A 20,310-nucleotide genomic window follows, 5' to 3' on the forward strand; every position below is an offset into this window, starting at 1 on the left:
CCATATAATTTCTTTCTATTTTTAGTAGAGACGGGGGTCTTGCTCTTGCTCAGGCTGGTCTCGAACTCCTGACCTCAAGCGATCCACCTGCCTCAGCCTCTCAGAGTGCTAGGATTACAGGTGTGAGCCACCGCATCCGGCCTGTCTGAAACTTTTAAAATGATTGATTTTGCAGAATTCAATATTTGAAATCTTTTTTTATTCTTTGAGCTAAAACATTACACGTAATAATGGGCACTGATGAGCAATGAAACTAAAAGGCTAGAATCAAATTATTTTAAGTCATTATTATCAAATTTATTTTCAATTTGGTTCACAATGTAAGTTTAATTGAGATCTACTCTGTCGTCCCTCATTGAAATTATGGCTAATGGTTCTGTCATCCTAAGACCCAGCTCCCTTCTGTCTTCCTTGCACTGCTCTTCCCCAATGAAAACTTTTCATTTGACTGATAGCTTCCAGTATTCTTCCTTCATAATCATGTGAAAGAAAGAAAGGCCTGTCCACTTGACTCCAAATTGAAAGATTTTGTCCTTGTTGTCGTTTTATTACCTTTGAACTCATTGGAAAGGTTGGATTTGTGCCCCTGGCTGACAAGCCGCCCATATATGTCCATTGGAGCCTAGAGGATTTCTAAGAAATATGGCCTTCCCATTAATACACTCAGTGATGATGGAGTCCAAACCACCTAGGTCACAGTATTTGTGGATGTAGTGGACACCATGGCACAATGTCTAAGTGCTCCCCATCCTGGATTAAAGCATTTATTTATGGATTAAAGGGTTTATTTCACCCTTTTTTGAATTGCCTCAACTGAAGAGAGTTTACCTCTCCCCAGGCCATATCTGCTTCCCAGGGCAGACCACATTCAAGGACTGGTCCATGTGAGGGGAGTGAGGTCTATCAACCACGCTCCAACTCAGGGCAACTCTGAAGAGCCATGTCACTCCAGAACTGCCCATGGGGTGCTGAGACCATCCTGAGACTACATTACAGCCTAGCTTCTCCCTCTGCATACGTCTGCTTTCTTCCCCTCCCTTCCACTAGTGATGGTCCCAAGAGCGCATCCCAGTAACTTCCTATACTCTCATGATCTTCTCAGAGTCTGCTTCCAGGGGAACTTGATCTATGACAATAAAACCTCACTCTGACAAAAGTATTATAAAACTTAGTTTGCTAAATCTTTCAATTCTAAACCACATCATGTTTAACTTTTTCTAGAATCTAAAGAAACTACCATGTGGTCTTATTCTTACATACTCAGTCTTCATTCTATTTCCATTTTTTACAGAATAATTTTATTAATTCATTCAACAGATACATTTTGTTTATTTATTTAAAATTTAATTTTCTAATTCAGTCAATAAGCATAGTTATTAGGTGCCAAATTTTTTTTTGTTAAGAAGCTCAAAGCATAAGGAGAGACAGACAATTTCCCCAATAGTATGAGAGTATTAGTGACAGATAGATGATATCTAAGCTGAGTCTAGAGGACTGGCAGGCTAAGAGTGAAGTGGTGGAGGGTGTCCTGGTAGAAAGCACAACATAGGAAAGGGAGAGCAGGATTAGAGCTCATGACACAATTCGAGGATGAAAATGAGTTCTTTATAGCTGTAGAAAATACTGCAAGGAGGAAGAGGGGGAAAACAGGCTGGAGACAGCAAGACCAGAGCAGATAACTCATGCAAAGTATGATGGGCATTTCTTGGAGCCAAGTACAGGATGATATGATTATATTTTATTTTTAAAAATGTTCCTTTGGTAACAGGACAGAGTTTGGATCAGAAAGTACAAGACTAATGCAGGGAGCATGTAAGGGTTTCATCCCAGGGATGCAAGACTGGTTCAACATATGCAAATCAATAAATGTGATTCACCACATAAATAGAAAGAAGCAAAACAAAGACCATATGATCACCTCAATCAGATGCAGAGGAAGCATTTGATAAAATTCAGCACCTTTTCATGATTAAAAGAAAAACTCTCAACAAACTAGGCATAGAAAGAACATACCTCAAAATTATAAAAGGCATATATGACAAACCTACAGCTAACATCATACTGAATGGGGACAAGCTGAAAGCATTCCCCCTAAGAACTGGAAGAAGACAAGAATGCCCACTGTCACCATTTCAATTCAATATAATATTGAAAGTCCTAGCCAGAGTATTCAGGCAAGAGAAAGAAATAAAGGGAATCCAAACAGAGAAAAAGAAGGTCAAACTATCCCTGTTTGCCAATGATATGGTCTTCTAACTAGAAAACCCTAAAAACTCTACCAAAAGACTTCTAGAATTGATAAATTCAGCAAAGTCTCAGGTTACAAAATCAATGTACACAAATCAGTAGCTTTTCTATATACTAATAACAGTCAAGCTAAGAGTCAAAGGAATAATAGCCTTCACAATAGCTACAAAGAAAATAAAATACTTAGGAATATACCTAACTAAGGAGGTGAAAGATCTCTATCAGGAGAACTACAAAACCCTGAAGAAAGTAATTATAGATGACACAAAGGAAAACAGTCCTTGCTCATGGATTGGCAGAATCAACATCATTAAAATGTCCATATTGCTCAAAGTGATTTCTGGATCCATCAAAATACTAACATCATATTTCACAGTTCTAGAAAAAACAATCCTAAGCTTCATTTGGAACCACAAAACAGCCCAAATAGCCAAAGCAGTCTTAACTAAAAAGAACAACTCTGGAGGCATGACCTTACCTGACTTCAAATTAAACTACAAGGTTATAGTAACCAAAACAGCATGGTACTGGTATAAAAATAGAGACATAGACCAATGGAATAGAATAAGAGAACCCGGAAATAAAACCACATAGCTGTCATCAACTGATCTTCAACAAAGCAAACAACAACATGTACTGGGAATTAGAGGATTGCTTGAGGCCAGGAGTTCATGATGGTGCTGGGAAAATTGGATAGCCACACGCAGAAGAATGAAACAGAGACCCTATCTCTCACCGTATACAAAAATTAATTCAAGATGGATAAAAGATTTAAATATAAGGCATGAAACCATAAAAATTCTAGAAGAAAACATAGGAAAAACTCTTCTAGACATCAGCCTAAGCAAAGCATTTATGACTAAGACCCCAAAGGCAAATGCAGCAACAATAAAAATAAATAAATGGAACTTAATTAAATTAAAAGGCTTCTTCATAGCAAAGGAAATAATCAACAGAGTGAATAGACAACCTACAGAATGGGAGAAAATATTCACAAACTATACATACAAGAAAGAACTAATATCCAGAATCTACAAAGAACTCAAACAAATCAGCACACACACACACACACACACACACACACGCACACGCACACACACACACAAAAACGAGCAACCCCATCAAAAAGTGGGCAAAAGACATGAACAGAAGTTTTCCAAAAGAAGATTGACAAATGGCCAACAAACGTATGAAAAAAATGCTCAACATCAGTAATCACCAGGGAAATACAAATTAACACTACCATGAGATACCACCTTACCACTATCAGGATGGCCAAAAAGTCAAAAAACAATAGATGCTAGCATGGATGCAGAGAGAAATGAATGCATATACACTGTTAATGAGACTGCAAATTAGTACAACCTTTATGGAAAACAGTATGGAGATTCCTCAAAGAAATAAACATAAATCTACCATTCAGTCCAGCAATCCCACTGCTAGGTATCTACCCAAAGGAAAAGAAGTCAATGTATTAAAAAAGACACCTACACTTGAATGTTTACCACAGCACAATTCACAATTGCAAAGATGTAGAATCAATCTAAGTGTCCATCAATTCGGAAGTGGATAAAGTGTGGCATATATATAATACAGAGTACTACTCATCCACAAAAAGGAAAGAAATAATGCCTTTTGAGGCAACTTGTATGGAACTGGAGACCATTATCCTAAGTGAGGTATCTCAGGAATGAAAAACCAAACACGATATATTCTCACTAATAAGTGGGCACTAAACAATTGGCACACATGGGCACAAAGAGACATGATGGACACTGGAAACCAAGAAGAGCAGGGTGAGGGATAAAAACTTACCTGTTGAGTACAATGAACACTATTCTGGTCAGGGGCACACGAAAAGCTTTGACTTAAGCATTGTACAAGGTATCCACATAATAAAAACATTTGTACCTCCTTAATATTTTGAAATTAAAAAAAAAAAGACATAAACTAAAAAAAAAAAGAACAGCCAATACCCTATTATATGATAACATGGACAAAGCACTAAATAAATATTGAATCACAACAGGAAAAAAAAGGATATCAGAAAAATACACTTTCTTCTATTAATACAGATCATTTTTTATGTATAAATGAAGATTCACAGCCCAGGCACAGTGGCTCACTCCTGTAATCTCAGTACTTTGGGAGGCTGAGGTGGGAGGATTGCTTGAGGCCACGATTTTATGATCAGTCTGGGCAACATAGAGAGACCCTGTCTCTACAAAACATAAGCAAATTAGCTGGGCATAGTGGCACATACCTGTAGTCTCAGCTACTGGGGAGACTGAAGCAGGAAGATCACTGGAGCATGGAAGTTCAAGGTCACAGAGAGCTATGACCACACCACTGCATTCCAGCCTGGGGAACAGAGTAAGACCTCGTTTCTAACAAAAATAAAAATAAATAAAATAAAATAAGATTCATCATAAGTACTTAATGAATCACAAATTTTTAACTTATTTGGATTTATCTTTTATTCCAGTGTTTCCTTTACACAGATAAACAAAACTAGAGTTAATTTGCATGGGTATGGTTCTACAGACTGTTTATAATATTTTCAAAAAAAATATTTTCTAGCTTGTGTGTTTTCATAATAATTCCTAATTTTCTAGAGTATTTATTCTTCTCTTTGGATGACACAACAATTTAAATTTACAAATAACTTTCACACTCTTTCACTAAGCTGACAGTGAAGAAGGTAGTCTGAGTCCTATTTTTCTAGCATGGTAAATTGAGCCTGAATTATTTAGATGATTATTTTTTTTTTTTTTTTTTTTTTTTTTTTTTGTGGAGACAGAGTCTCACTTTGTTGCCCAGGCTAGAGTGAGTGCCGTGGCGTCAGCTTAGCTCACAGCAACCTCAGACTCCTCGGCTTAAGCGATCCTACTGCCTCAGCCTCCCAAGTAGCTGGGACTACAGGCATGTGCCACCATGCCCGGCTAATTTTTTCTATACAGATTTTTAGTTGTCCATATAATTTCTTTCTATTTTTAGTAGAGACGGGGTCTCGCTCTTGCTCAAGCTGGTCTCGAACTCCTGACCTCGAGCGATCCACCCGCCTCGGCCTCCCAGAGTGCTAGGATTACAGGCGTGAGCCACCGCGCCTGGCCTAGATGATTATTTTTTAAATGTTTATTTTTAAAATGTATTTAGAGCTGTAAAAAAAAAAGTAATAAATAAATAAATAAATAAAAAATGTATTTAATTTTGAAGCAGTTTAAAACTTACAGAAAATTTGCAAGAATAGTAGAAAGAACTCTCACCCAGAGACCCCATTTAAGTTTTTTCAATTGTGCCAGTAATGTCCTTTACAGCAAAGGATCCCATTGCCAAATCTCTCTAGTTTTCTTCAATTTGAACCAGCTCCTCAGTCTTTCTTTGACTTTCATGACCTTGATATTTTTTTAAAGCATAGGCCAGTTACTTTGTAGAATGTCTCTCAGTTTGGATTTGTCTAATGTATTCTCATGATTAGGATCAGGTTATGTATTTTTGTCCAGAGTATCACAGAAACTTTGTCCTTTTCTTCCCAACATATTGGTGGCACACTGTGGCTATTTATCCCATTACAGATGATAATAATTTTTTTCCTGGTAGTTAATACGCATTTTGTGAGGTGATACTTTGTAACTATATAGAAATCCCTTTCTTCACCCCACTTTCACCCACTAGTTTTATCATCCCTTGATGTTTCTTGCCTGACTCAGTTATTACTAAGATTGCTTCCAATCTTATTTTCTTTTTTTATTGATACATAATAATTGTACATTAATTATGGGGTACATGTGATATTTTGATACATCCATACAATGTATAATGATCAAGTCAGGGTAATTATGGTATCCATCACCTCAAATATGTATCATTTCTTTGTATTGGGAGCATTTCAAATCTTCTAGCTATTTTGAAATATACAAAGAATTATTGTTAACTATAATCATCTTACTGTGCTGAACACTAGAACTTATTCATTCTAACTGTATTTTTATATATTAACGACCCTTTCTTCAGCCCCCTCCCCACCCTTTCCAGCCTCACTTATTCACTTATCATAGTGACCTCCAGTTCCATCCATGTTTCTGCAAATGGCAGGATATTGGGGTTTTTTATGGCTGAATAGTATTCTATGGGGGGTGTGTGTGTATATATGTATGTGTATATATATATAATTTTTGCAGCCATTTTTGTATCCATTCATCCACTGACGGACACTAAGGTTGATTCCATATCTTGGCTATGAATAGTGCTGCAATAAACATGCTAGTGCAAGTATTCATTTGATATACTGATTTCCTTTCTTTTGGATAGATACTCAGTGGTGGTGTTGCTGGATCATACAGTAGTTCCAGTTTTTGTTTTTTAAGAAATCTCCATCCTGTTTTCCACAGTGGCTGTACTAATTTGCATTCCCACCACAGTGTACTAGTGTTTCCCTTTCTCCACATCTCCCCCAGCATCTGTTATTTTTTGTCTTTTTGATAATAGCCATTTTACCTGGGGCAAGATGATATTTTATTGTGGTCTTGATTTTCATTTCCTTGACAACCAAATGTGTATTTTTTAAAGCCATCATTCTTTCCACATTTATTTATTAGTTGGCTTTTAACCAATAAGGAAGAGCTTTCTCATCTCTCCTTATTTGTTTGTTTATACCAGTGAAGACTCTTGCATTTTTATTTCATTCAATGGAATACAACCCATTACAATCATTATGTATTTTGATGCCCAAAGAGTCCCAGGTTAGGCCAGAGGAGGCTCCAACAAGCTGGCCTGTGCTCGTGTCCTTCAGACACGCCTCCATCATTCTTTGAGCACTTCCGTACTACCTGGCATCACAAGATGTTCCAGGTTTGTCTCAGTTCATAGGGGCTGCAACAACAAAACACCATAAACTGTGTGACTTATAAACAATGAAAATTTATTTTTCACAATTCTGAAGCCTGGGACATCCAAGATCAAGGGCCCTTTTCATGATGCATAGATGGTGATTTTTTTGCTGTGTCCTCACATGGTGGAATTGGCCAGGCAGCTCTCTGGGGTCTCTTTTTATAAGGGCACAATCCCAATCATGAGGGCTCAGCTTTCATGACAAAATCACCTTCTGAGGCCCCACCACCTAATACCATTGCGTTGGGGTTAGGATTTCAACATATGAATTTGTGGTGTGGGAAGGGGGGCGGGGACACAAACATTCAGACCATAGCACTAGGGGTGTGTGTGGTAGATCCTCCAAAACAGTTAAATTGATTTTATGTGTAGACAAAACTCTAGAAGAAAAAAACGGAGACTCTCAAATGAAACTGCTGGGCAAACCATCAACTTCCAGAAATTGCTGATTCACACACTGAAATAGGCCTATAATTTAGTGAATTGACTCACATAAACAATTGAGTGAGTAGAATGTGCTCTAATGGGACGTTTAACATCCTGCCCTCTACACAGGCAGCTGTAAACACATTTACCAACCAACCTCAAATGCTCACATTGGTGATCGTTGCATTACAGGCTGGGGATTTTACAAGAATAAACAAAATGCGAGCTATTTATACCGGCAAGCGGGCCTCTCATAACCCACCCCTCGGTGCCCCCCCCACCCCCGCATCCCCACTCCCCTCCAATCTATGCTGCACGCTCCTTTCAGAGCAGCCATTGTGTACATGCAAACCCCATCATGTCATTGCTGGCGAAGAAACGCTCTAGTGGTTTTCCGTCACAAACCGTTCATGTCTAGATGCCCTAGCCTGGCACAAAAGGCTTCCATGACGTTGCCCAGTCCACTCCTTTCCAGCCCCTTACATAAACCCTGCAAGCCCTCAAAAGCCCTGGCTGTACTGTGGCTGCTCCACATGTGTTCCTGCCACTCTGCCTCCTTTGTTTTGCTGACCTTATTCCAGTTCTGCGCCTTGGATCCACAGGTTGGGCTGCAGCTTGCTCTCTGGCTTTCCCTTTTGGCTGTGGCTCACCCAGCAACTGACTCCTGGCCTCTACCTTCCTGTTTTGGTCACTGGAATTGTGGGTGAGAGGTGTCCTTCAACAGACAGTTCTCTGCCTACCTTTTCTCTCCGGTCCTGTTGCTTCTCCCAAATTGCCTTGGGCATAGAAATACCATCAGTTTCTCTAGAACAGATGCTCTTTGACGTCTCACCCCCTAACCTCTTCAGCTTGGAATTTCTCCCTCCTTACTTGCTGTTGCCATCCCTCCTTCTCACCTCGCCCCTCTCACTGTGAGCTCTAACCGTGCGGGCAGTCGGCACTCAACTAATGCCCCACCCCATGGAAAGCCCACCCTGCCCCCTCCTCCACTCCATTTCACGCCCATCCTCAACTGCTTAGTCAAGAGATGGGTTTTCCCTCTTCTGCCCTCACTTCTGCACTTAAATACCTCTGTTATTCCAATAATTATACTGCAGGATATTTTGAGTTTACCTCTAAGTCTCTCCCTGGAGAATCTAAGACCCTGGTAGGTAGGAACAGGTTATTATTTACGTTTTGTACCTCCAGCACCAAGCCTAGTGCCAGTGTACAGAATAAATGCAGGACTTCTAGACCGAGTGAACAAATAAAGCACACGGGAACAAATGAATGAGTAAAATATGCCACTGGGCTTGTCACAATATGCCTTCTGTTTCTCAAATGCAGATTTAAAGTGTGCATTGATACAGTCACACAAACTTTCACTAACTGCTTTCAAACATTGCATGGTAGCATTAGAGGAAAATGTACAACAATTGTTAGGTACAAGGCCATGCCACCCTCATATCATTGCTTTTATTTCTCCAGATTTCCTCCCAACTTTTTTGCCTATACACTTTTCTTTAGTAGATATAGAATCAAATTTTGTGTAATTTTCTATTTGCCTTTTTTTTTTTTTTGGTTAAAATTGTTCTTTTAATATTTCACACATTGCTAAATCATTTCTAATAACTAAATTATATATCATTAAGTTGCCATAATTTATGTAACCACTTCCCTATATGTTGTTTCCAGGTTTTTACTCTTATAACTAAACATAAAATAAGTATTTTTGCTTTTATTTATCTAAATATTTTCTTAGTGAATATTCTTAGGAGTGGAATATTGCCCCCAAAATATGAGCCTTTTACAGTTCTTGTTACTTATTGCATAATTGCTTTTTTAGAAGGATTCTACCGGTTAGCAATGTAAAGGCACATTTTTTTGGTCACAAGGATTCAGTCAATCTTTATCTAAGATTTTACTTAAAGTTTAATGTTATTGCAGTAGTAAATTTTGAGCTCTTGGAGTATAAAACCAGTGTGTCATATCTCTGTATTTTTAGTACCTAACAAATAATTGATGCTCAATACAGATTAATTGAAAATGTGAATGAATGTAAGTATTTTACTTATTGCATTAATATACATAACATATAAATATTTATAAATTATATATAATATATATGAATAAAATTTGGTGGAGTCGTCTAATCTAAGCTTTCCTCATATATCTGAACCTGAGCACACAGGCAGAACCTCACAGAACCCAATCCCTTCTGAACGGTCCTCTGCTCTGTACTCGAAGACTTCTGAAGGCATCTCCACAAACTTCTTTAATATCTCATTTTGATGCTAGTAACTGCTGGATCAGAAGGTTGTTTGTTTCCTTTTCTCTAACCAAAGTCACCTATTATACAGAGTAAATGTGTCTGTTTCTTTTCTTTCCTCTCCTTCCCTTCTCTCTTCCTTCTGCTGTCTTTGGTGAAGATAAACAAGTTGGCATCTAGGTACAAGCTGGCCAGGCCCTCTCTGAGCTTCTCACTCTCACAAGTAAGGTAAGATCATTTGCTCACTTTCTGTATGAGATTCTGAGTGTCGTCTTTGGTTCTAAGTACACTTTTTCTTTCTTCTATTTTTATTACATCTGATTCTAGAATATGTGTTTACCTAGAAATTCATGTTATTCTATATTCTTATTGAACTTTTCTAAATTTAAAAAATACCTCTACAAAAACAGAACATGATAGGATTTACAAGTTAAATAAAAACACTTTTTAAAAGCCAGGCACTCAAAGTGGTGTGTATTTACTAGAGCCATTTGGAGGAAGGTCTGCGGCCAGGCTGGCTATGGGCTAAGAGGCAGGTGGTGGTTGCTGACTCAGAAGCCTGCCTCACTGGGAGGCATTCTTTACCTTGAAAATTTTACCAGGTTCTGATCAAGCTCCTTGGAAATCCAGAAATCTGATCATTCACAAAAGTAAAATTCACTAGAGACTGAAATGTAGAAACCAGAGTAACAAAGAAATGGCTTGCAATGAGAAATACTATCATCAGCCAGGGAGCTCGGACGGCCTGGGCGGCCCAACTTCTGTGCAGGCAGGACGCACGAGAGTGCTAGGGAGCTGCACAGCTACTGGAGTCGGCCCTGGTCTCTACCTGCCAGCCAGCTAGAGGCCCAGGGTTCCCCAGGGCACCGCTCCCATGGGCACCAACGTGTGCTTCCTGTAACTGGTAAGAGCACAGGCTTCCAGGTCTAACAGATCTGGGTGAAAATCTTGGGGCCACCATTTCATATCTATGTGAACTTCAACAAATTATTTATCCTCCCTGAGCCCAAGTTTCTCCACTTGAAAAATGGGGTGTCATAAAGTTGTGTGAAAAACAGACATAAGATACTTGGCTGAATATCTGGTGTATAATAAGGGTCGAAGTATCTTAAACAAGATTTAATCTCAGTTTGTCTGACTCGAAAGTGCTTTTCCCATGACTCCTTAGAGTAATGCTACACATCTTCATTTGATCTATTATACGGGTTGATTTAGAATTATCCCCCTGAGGACAATATTGTTTTCCTTATTTGTGTCTTTAATCATTCAATGGATCACTCATTCATGCATTCATTTATTCAATGCCTGCTTATTGAAAACCTATTTTGTCCCAGGCACTAGGGATATTGCTGTAAGCAAAATATATAGAGTCTTTATCCTTATGGAGCTTACATTCTAGTGGTGAAAGACAATAAACACATAACAATATATAGTATGACAAGGTATACATTTAATGATGTCCTGTTTATTTTTTCTCACAACTGTTATTCAATCAATGGCCAATTTAATAACCAGTGATGTCTTAGAAGTAAGAAAATATCATATGTTTATTTTTATTAATCTGTCATAACATTTCTGGAAAATTTTTACAAATCAGAGCGAAAGTAATTCTGAAATCTCCCACTTAGGAACTGGACTGAGTGCCAAACAACCATTAGCCATTTTTGTCCTCCTAACATTTTTCTAATATAGCTGTGACTATCCTAAGTCTTACAGAAGAGGAGGTAGAAGTTTAGGAAGGTCACTGATTGTGTTGAACATTTTCTGGGTTTGCTTTTGATTAGTTTTGATTTGCTCCTTTGTCAAGGACATTCCCCGTTACATATGTTATCGGTGGTGTCTGCAGAAGTTGACCTGCCTCCTCATATAGAGGTCCTCCTGCTTCTTGCCTCCGGACATCAGGGTGAGGGGACATAACCCAAGCCTGACCAACAGACTCTCGCACCCAGGACTTTGAATGCTGAAAAGTCCTGCAGCAACAGCCTTCACTGTCTGGTGGTAAGAGGCAAGGGTCCCACCGACAGATCATGCCTTGGCTTTGGTTTCTACTGCCCACCATTCCTGGCAATTCGCTGAGCTACCTAATATCCTCCCCACAAAATATAGATTCTCTTAAATTAAACCAGCGCTGATTTCTGAAACTTGAAATTTAAGAACATTGGTAATGTTCTAGAAAATGGTCAAGTCAGTGTTTGATTCTACGTCTGCCTAAATACAAAGCCTGTGTCCTTTACTTAAGTAAGACAAATAGGCAATCTGTCACTTATTCAACAATTATTCATCAATTTATCACGTGCATGGAAGGCACAATCTCAGAAACCTAAATGTTGAAGATCTACTAAAACTTCCATGGAATTCAATTCAGCTAGGATCTAGCAAGGAGACATTCTCTGTAAAAACTTGATTTTATAGTTTAAAATCCTTATTCCCCTGTATTAGTAGCACATGGAAACTTAGGCTCTGTTTAAAGTTTCTAAGAAATCTACAGGATCCCGAAAGCATCATGCCTTCCTGAAGGCTATCAATGTCCTATCTCCTGTATATTATTTTTACCATCCAATTTTTCTACAGATACTATGTTTTCCACGTTTCTCTGATAGGTCTCTCATTTCACATCCTTTTAGTCATTGGCTTGCTTTGATATGATCTTTTTAGGTTTGAATGATTGAACTTAAATTTAGATTTGATACAAGAATAATTGAAAGAAAGCAGACTTTTGCTCCTCCGTGAAGAGAGAAAAATCAAGAAGAGGAAAATTCTATCAAGAAATGACCAGACATTGAGTCTGTCATTCTCTCTGGAAAAGGCAAAGGGGTTGCCTAGTGTTGACTGTGAGGTGAAATTTATTCACACTAACATAAGAACATAAGTTGCCATTCTTCCTCAAAATTTTTGCACTTAGCAATTGAAGTGCTGCACTTGGGAATATTGGTATTGATTTCACTCATGTGTTAGAAGAGTGGATATTAGAACCTTTGAGAAGTATCTAAATCACACCTTATAGGAAGTTATTTACTTCAATCTACCTCCAAAAGTGAAACTTAAAATACTCACTCTTTAGAGTCCTAAAGGCAAGAATGTCGGCTTTAGAATTCCTTCCCCTCCAATGCCTACCTCCCTATCGGCCTTTGCATTAAGGTTCTCATGATGAACATTTAGGGGGACAAAAGGGAAGAAGATGACCAGTTGGAGGGAAGTTTCAAGGACTCAGCTCTTGTTCTTCAATTTTGGCAGCTGCTGTGAATCTCTACAGAGGATAGGAGAACATATATATAAATGCAAATTTTTAAAGATTATTGTAGTATCCTTTTCCTTTTCTGAGACGAAAAAGTGACAATTAATATATTTTGTACATTCATTCATTCAACAAACTTGATTAAGTGACATTTTTATATCACATAATCTTCAAAGAGCTTACAAGTTTGTTAGTTGAATGAGTCTAATAGATCTTTGGACTTCTTTCTTTTTTTCTTCTGAGACACGTTTTGTGCATCTCACAGTATGTAACAGAGATGACATCTGGATGTGTCATCTTGAGCACCTGGGGTTGCTCACTAGACCCCATATGCTGGCTATAACACCATCACTTCCTCTTCCATGCAAGAAAGTGTATCAGAATGCAACAGAGCAAGAAAGAAAGACATCACTATAAGGATAACCTTAGATCTAAATGTCTCTAAATGTGAAAGTAAGTCATCCACATACTTTCATGGTTTAACAAGTATTAATAATAAATTATTTGCAACAGACTTCACAAATGGCTTTCAAATACCAAGTGGGTCGCCACTAAAAAGCACAGTCCCATATGGCAAGTGCAGTACTGAATGTCTTCTGGGACTGGGATATTCTTGGCACTTTCCATACATTTTTTTCATTTCACCTCAGACCCCATAATTCTATTCACTCAACTAATCCAGTGGTTTTCCAACTTTAGCATGCATCAGAATTACCTGGAAGGCTTGTTAAAATGCAGCCAGCTGGGACTCATTCCCAGAGTTTCCCATTCAGTAAATCCGGGGGAGGGGCCTGAGAGTTTGCATTTCTGGCATGTTCCCAGGACATAGTGTTGCTGCCAGTCCAGAACCCACACTTTGAAAATCATTGATCTAGTCATCGATTCATCCATTCAAAAAAAATTATGAAAAGCCTACCAAGTACCTGGCACCAAAATAAAAAGGTAAATTGAACATTGTTTTGTAAGAGATAATGCCTACTAAGCATTTTGCTAAGAGCTTTGTTATTATGGGATTTCCTCCTTTATGACAATTCTGCAAAGTAGACATCTTTTCCCTATTTTACAGATGAAAATAACATAGTTAAAAGAGATTAATCAACCTGCTGAAAGTCATATGGACATTTCAGAATTAGTATTTGAACCCAGTTCTAACGGATGCTATGTGGTGCTAGTAGAAATCATGCTCTATGATGTGTTACCCTATAACCTTGAGGAGTTTACATATGGTAGTATTGGGCTATTAAGTATGGAATGTCTGATTTCCTTAAGTACTAAATTTGACAGTTGATATCTCTGACATATTACTTTGACACCTCTTTATTTTTTTTAATTGTGAAGGTACATCCTCATTCTTTCAAACGCACATTTTGGCTTGTGATTATCTTTCAAAAAATTTTTAGAGCAATTTTTGTGAAACATGGATATGTCAAAAATTCATGTTATCTTCAAATATGAGTTCCATCATGGAACCAATACAGCGTAGACAGCTCGAAATATCAACGAAGTGTTTGGGAAGGATGTGGCTAATCAATGCACAGCATGTCGATGGTTTGAGAAGTTCTGTTCTGGTGATTTTAATCTTTAAAATGAGCCATGTGGGTGTCCTGAGACCAAGGTGGATAATGATGAACTGAAAGCTGTCATGGAAGCAAATCCGTCTCAACCTAGATGTGTATTAGCAGCAAGGTTTGATGTTACTGTTCCAACAATATTGGACTATTTGAAACAAATGGGCAAGGTAAATAAAGGTGGATAGATGGGTACCACATGAATTAAACAAGCATGAGAAGAGAAATCATCTCGAAGCTTGCCTTTCTTTGCTGTCACAATATAAAGGCTAACCATTTCTACACCGTATTGTTATATATGACGAAAAATGGATTCTTTTTGACAATTGTAAGCATTCTGCACAATGGCTGGATAAAGATAAAGTGCCAAAACACAGCCCAAAACCAAATATTCATCAAAAAATGCTAATGGTGTCTGTTTGGTGATCCAGTGATGGTATTATCCACTATGGCTTCATGAAACCTGGTCTGTCGATTACAGCAGATGTCTACTGCAACAGGTTGGACAAAATGATGAGGGATGCTAGTGATTAAGTAGCTGAGATTGGTCACTAGAGACAGGTCAATCCTCTTGCAAGACAACACTTGAGCACATGTCACACAAACAATGCTGCTCAAACTATATCAGCTGGACTTGGAAACTCTCTGTCATCCATCATATTCACCAGACCTTGCACCAACTGATTACCACTTCTTCCAGGCTTTGGACTACCTCTTGCGAGGAAAAATATTCTATTCTCAACAAGCTGTGGAAAACGCCTTTTGCAATTTCATCACCTCTCACTCTCCAGGTTTCTTCGCTGCTGGCATAAGCAAACCTGTTAAGATGGCAAACCTGTATCGATAGTTTAGGCACATACTTTGATTAATTGTACTGCTTCTTCTTTGAGATATAATAAACTACACTTTCAATCCAAAATCAGACATTTCATATTTAATGATCTAATATTATTGTCAGTCTTTTGCAGAGTAAAAAAACTGATGTTCACAGAGCTTAACTAACTTGTCCAAGGTCATACAGCTAGGAAGTATCTTAAAATTTAATCTCAGTTTGACTCCAAAGTGCTTTTCCCATCATACATCATCATTTTTCCATGCGATCTCTAGATCAAAATCCATCTTAATTGGAGCCAGAAAAAAGAATATGACTCCAGTTAACCAGAGTGCACAGAGAATGGGGAGTTCTGCCTGATGTTTTGGTTCACTAAGGTAACTCTTGTGTTAACTCACTGAAAAGCTTTCTAACAGTATCAGTTCACTTTCCACCCTAAGTCAGCACAGTATAATATAATGTTACCTTGATGATTCAGAATTTTACCTGTCTCAGAACCATCATTATGAACAGCATCTGTTACTAGAAATGTCGAGGCCGATGCAGAAGATACAGGCGATTGGGTTGAATACACGGGCAGCCCAGGATTACTGTGAAGGTAAATTCAATTATGTTCTAATCATTCAACTTTTCTGTAATCAGAATGGAAAAAGGGCCCCAAACTGAGACAAATGAAATGTTTCAGCTGAGTTGGGTCCAAACCAACCAAGTTTACCCCAGTTCCCCAATTTGTGTCGGTAGCTGGCAAACTTCATTAAAAGGAACTGGTTTTCTCCTTTTGCCGCTTGGTACATCGCAAAGAATGAAGCTTTCCTGACTCCTGTGTACGGCTGTGTTACCCCATCATCAGGGAGCTGTGTAATTACCGTTTGAGACATGAATCATCCCTGCTCGGAGGGCCCAGACCCATTTGACTCTATAAAAGGAGCTCAGGGTCGAAGTGCAAATGTGCACTGTCTGCCATCCCCCAGGCTGATATAATTACCGAGCCACGGTAAGGAGATGAAGGTGCTCCCTGCATCTGGCCTTGCTGTCCTCCTCATCACAGCCTTGAAGCTTTCCACGGCAGCCCCCTCCCTATTTTCAGCCACCCCCAGGACCTGGAGGAACAACTACCACCTTGCACAGGTTTGTGAATCTTTGCCCAATTCCCTCTTCCTCCTCCTGCCCTGCAAAACCTAAAAGGGCATAGTGAGAAAATAAGCAATATATCTATTATACTTTTTTAAATCATTTTATAAGTCCATTGAAGTCTAATCAGTGTTATCTCCTGTCCATCTAAGATTAGTATCTGGTGCATACGAGGTGTACGTGTTGCATGACTGAATCGATAAATGAATAAATATCTGTCTAGGTATCTTGCTTCATACAGAATTCGAGGTGGCTTGCAAATAACATGCAATACAAAAAGACAAAGCAAGTATTTGAGGAATAATGTAAGAGGAAAAATAGAGGCAGAAAAGTAAACACCAAGATATAAAATGCACACACTAGAGGCACGTTGTGAATTTAGGTCTAAGCTTCCTAGCAGTTGCAGCAAACAGATTAGCTGTGCTCACATTTTTTACTTGCCTAAATTGGTTCCCATGTGTTCACATTTTTTAAATGGCTCTCGTATTCAAGGTAACCTTGGTCAAAATTTAAAGTGGATGAGGGCCTTTCCTCTCTAAAGCATATTCCCCAACTAACCTTCTTTACTTAGACTTTCTGTATTTTCTTCTTTTAAGATCTCTCCCATATGACTGATGGAAAGGGTCTGATACAAATAATTCACATTAGTACTTTTATAAAGAGTAAGTGACTCAAAATGAGCCAATGTGTCTATGCTTCCAAGTGTTTTTGCATTTAAAAGGAAGGTGGTAATCCTTAATCTAAAGAAATGGATTTCTAATGATGGAATTTCAGACATTAGGGAAGAGTATGTGGAAAAGATGTTTTTACACACAAGCCTCTCTTTCGATGTCTGTCACAATTGTAGCAGCTCTATGATTACCAGCTCTGCCTCAGGGTTGTTTTCCTGCAATCCAGGCTGCGCCTGTGCCCTGCTTGGCCATGGAGTCATGGAGCTCATTTATACCCATGCATTCCAGCATGTCCCTACCAATGTTTCTGCTACTTGTTCATTCTAATTGGTCAGTTCCCCTACCGCACCAGTCCTTAAACATTCTGAATATTAGCCCTGCATATACACAGATGCCCAGTACAGGCCTGTTAAATTAAACTTCTTTTGATTTGAGGTCACTTTTAGATGAACTAAATTCAAAATAACTCAGAATATTGCTATCTGTTAAAAATTATATTATATGGGTGCCATCTAGCTTTGGGTCCCTTCTTCCCAAATGTAATTTCCTCCTACCCCACCTCATGTCCTCTGATTCAGAAAGTACGGAGGTTTTGTGACTCCCAGAAGGAGGGCCATGCTGAGGGTGGAATAGATCTGAGGTGGAATAGACCAGAGACCCTGATTCTAGCCCGGCGTTGGGGCAGACTACAGTCCTAGGGCCAGACCTGGCCATATCCCTAAGTTTACATATTACCTATGCTACTTGTGTGTCACAATGGCAGAATATAGCCTGCAAAGCCAAAACTACTATCAGTTCTTTACCAAAAAATTATCCAACCCCTGACCAGTCTATGCAGAAATAAGGCCAGAAAGTCTTGGATGAAGCTATTCTTGCTCCAGTCTGGGGTCTGCTAGGGGTGTTTGGAAAGAAGGGGGTGGCCTTGGAATGTTGGGGACCTTTAGTGATTCCTTACTTCTTCCTCTCCAAAATAAATCAGTCCTCCTCAGTCTTCCTTATGACATACTCTCAGAAAGGCCTTAGACCAACAGTTCCAGTCATCAGCTCTGGGTAGGGACACTCATCACTCTTTAGAAGCCTGGAAGGATCTGGGCAAACCTCTAAAGTGGATCCCAGCAACTAGAAAGAATTAGTGTCCCACCTTACAGTTTATAGAAATGTTACATAACAACCACATCAGCCTTGTAAAATTACAAACAAAAACATGACAATAGGCAGCTTAAGTTCATTTATTGAATGCTTACTGTGTGGTATGTGCTGGAGAAGCATGAGCGAACAAAACAAGTCCAGTCCCTGTTCCTGTGGCATTTCCATGGGGATGACGGAGCAGGTGGGAAGGTGCTGGGAGGAGATAAACGAATCAGCCAAAAAGGGCACAAGATTATTCCAGAAAGTGACAAATGATATTAGAAATAAGTTAACCAGGATGATAGCAAGTGACTGGGGTAGCGAGGGAGGGGAGGCAGGTATTTTCCATGGAGCAGTCCAGGCAGAGGAAATGGAATCTGCAGCAGCCCCGGCATGAAGGAGCTTGGAGTGTGATCATCACACCCATGTGACAAGTTGAGAGACCAGGGAAGAGGGTCCTGGAGGAGTCCCAGGGACAGAGGCCAGCAGGTCATCTGGGGCCTGGCAGCCTGGGTCAGACTAAACAGAGAGAGTGCTTAGAAAGATGCTTTATTCTTCTAGATCTCTTGCTAAGAGGGAACAAATGGCTCCTTGTGCCTGGAAACACCAGATAGTCCGTATTTCCAAACATTATACACCTCTCCCTCCAAAACCCGTGGATGCAAAAACCTACACTTGAAAAGATAAACACGTTCTTAGTTAATTTATTCAATGTCTGCTTGCATCCTTTAAATTCGGGCTTGCTATTTTGCATACAGGCTTCAAAAATGATGGGATGATAAAATGCTTACCTATTTTCATAATCCAGGGTTTTATTCTGGCTTGTTTAAAAAAAATAAGTAGTATCAATATGACAATTTTTTTTATCTATTAAAGGTATTTTATTGTGTATAATGCTTTCTGAAGCAGAAATGTAAGAGACAACAAAATCATGCTTTTTTCATATTCATACAGATGGGACTATAATGAAAGGTTGTCTTCTGCCACAGGCATAACTCTGAGCCCCTTGGTAATAAAGCAAATGTTTTCTAGGACCAAGGGATTTATATGCAAAAATCATCTTCACAATGCAAACTTTGTCTGAAAAAGAAGGCTCTTATTTTTAAAGGAGCCTTGCTAGTATCAACATAACATTTAAAACAGATTTTTTTAACTGTCTTTAAAAACAAGAAAATTTTTCATTATCATATTATTATAAACTAATAATTAAAATAAAAATAAAACCTTTCAAATACAAACTGTTAAATTCAGATGTTTTTACTACCATTTTACTTTCCGTGATAAAGATTTTTTTAATTGTCATTGTCTTCAAAATTTGGTTTTTACTTTTCTATTTTGTCATAAGAAAATTTTGATTTTTATACTAGTTTTATAACATTATTTTAAATAGTCACAAATATTTCAGAATATAAATGAGTTATAATTTACTTGACCCTTTCCTTTGTTAGACAAATAGATTATCTCCATATGAATAATGTTTCTATAAGCATCTTTGTACATCAGCCTAATCTAAAGGATTATTTTTCAGGATAGGTTTCCAGAATGGAATTAATGAGTAAAAGGGTTTTCAAAGTCTTTTGATACATTTAAAAGTATTTTCACATTGAGGATCTTTTGGATCCTCACAGTGGTATGGTCAGTAGGACAGAAACCAACCTGATTCTATAGGGGTTTCTTTTTGGTTTGGGAGAGGGGTTTGTTTGTTTGTTTGTTTGTTTTGAGACAGAGTCGTGCTCTGTCACCTAGGCTAGAATGCAGTGGTGTCATCATAGCTCACAGCAACCTCAAACTCCTGGGCTCAAGCGACCCTCCTGCCTCAGCCTCCCTCGTAGCTGGGACCACAGGCACACACCACCATGCCTCGCTAATTTTTCTAGTTTTTGTAGAGACAGGGTCTTGCTCTTGCTCAGGCTGGTCTAGAACTCCTGGCCTCA

General features: G+C 38.7%; 1 protein-coding gene across 1 annotated transcript in view; it reads left to right on the forward strand.

Moving 5' to 3' along the window:
* Positions 1-16,437: 16,437 nt before the first annotated feature.
* The window catches only part of MMP20 (matrix metallopeptidase 20), a 43,806-nt gene continuing 39,933 nt past the window's right edge, over positions 16,438-20,310 (forward strand). Inside the window, exon 1 of the mRNA XM_069469016.1 lies at positions 16,438-16,574. Within this exon, the coding sequence (XP_069325117.1) occupies positions 16,449-16,574 (126 nt within the window). The 5' untranslated portion in view covers positions 16,438-16,448. The remainder of the gene's footprint in view (positions 16,575-20,310) is intronic.

Source organism: Eulemur rufifrons, chromosome 6, assembly GCF_041146395.1.
Source record: "Eulemur rufifrons isolate Redbay chromosome 6, OSU_ERuf_1, whole genome shotgun sequence".
NCBI lineage: Eukaryota > Metazoa > Chordata > Mammalia > Primates > Lemuridae > Eulemur > Eulemur rufifrons.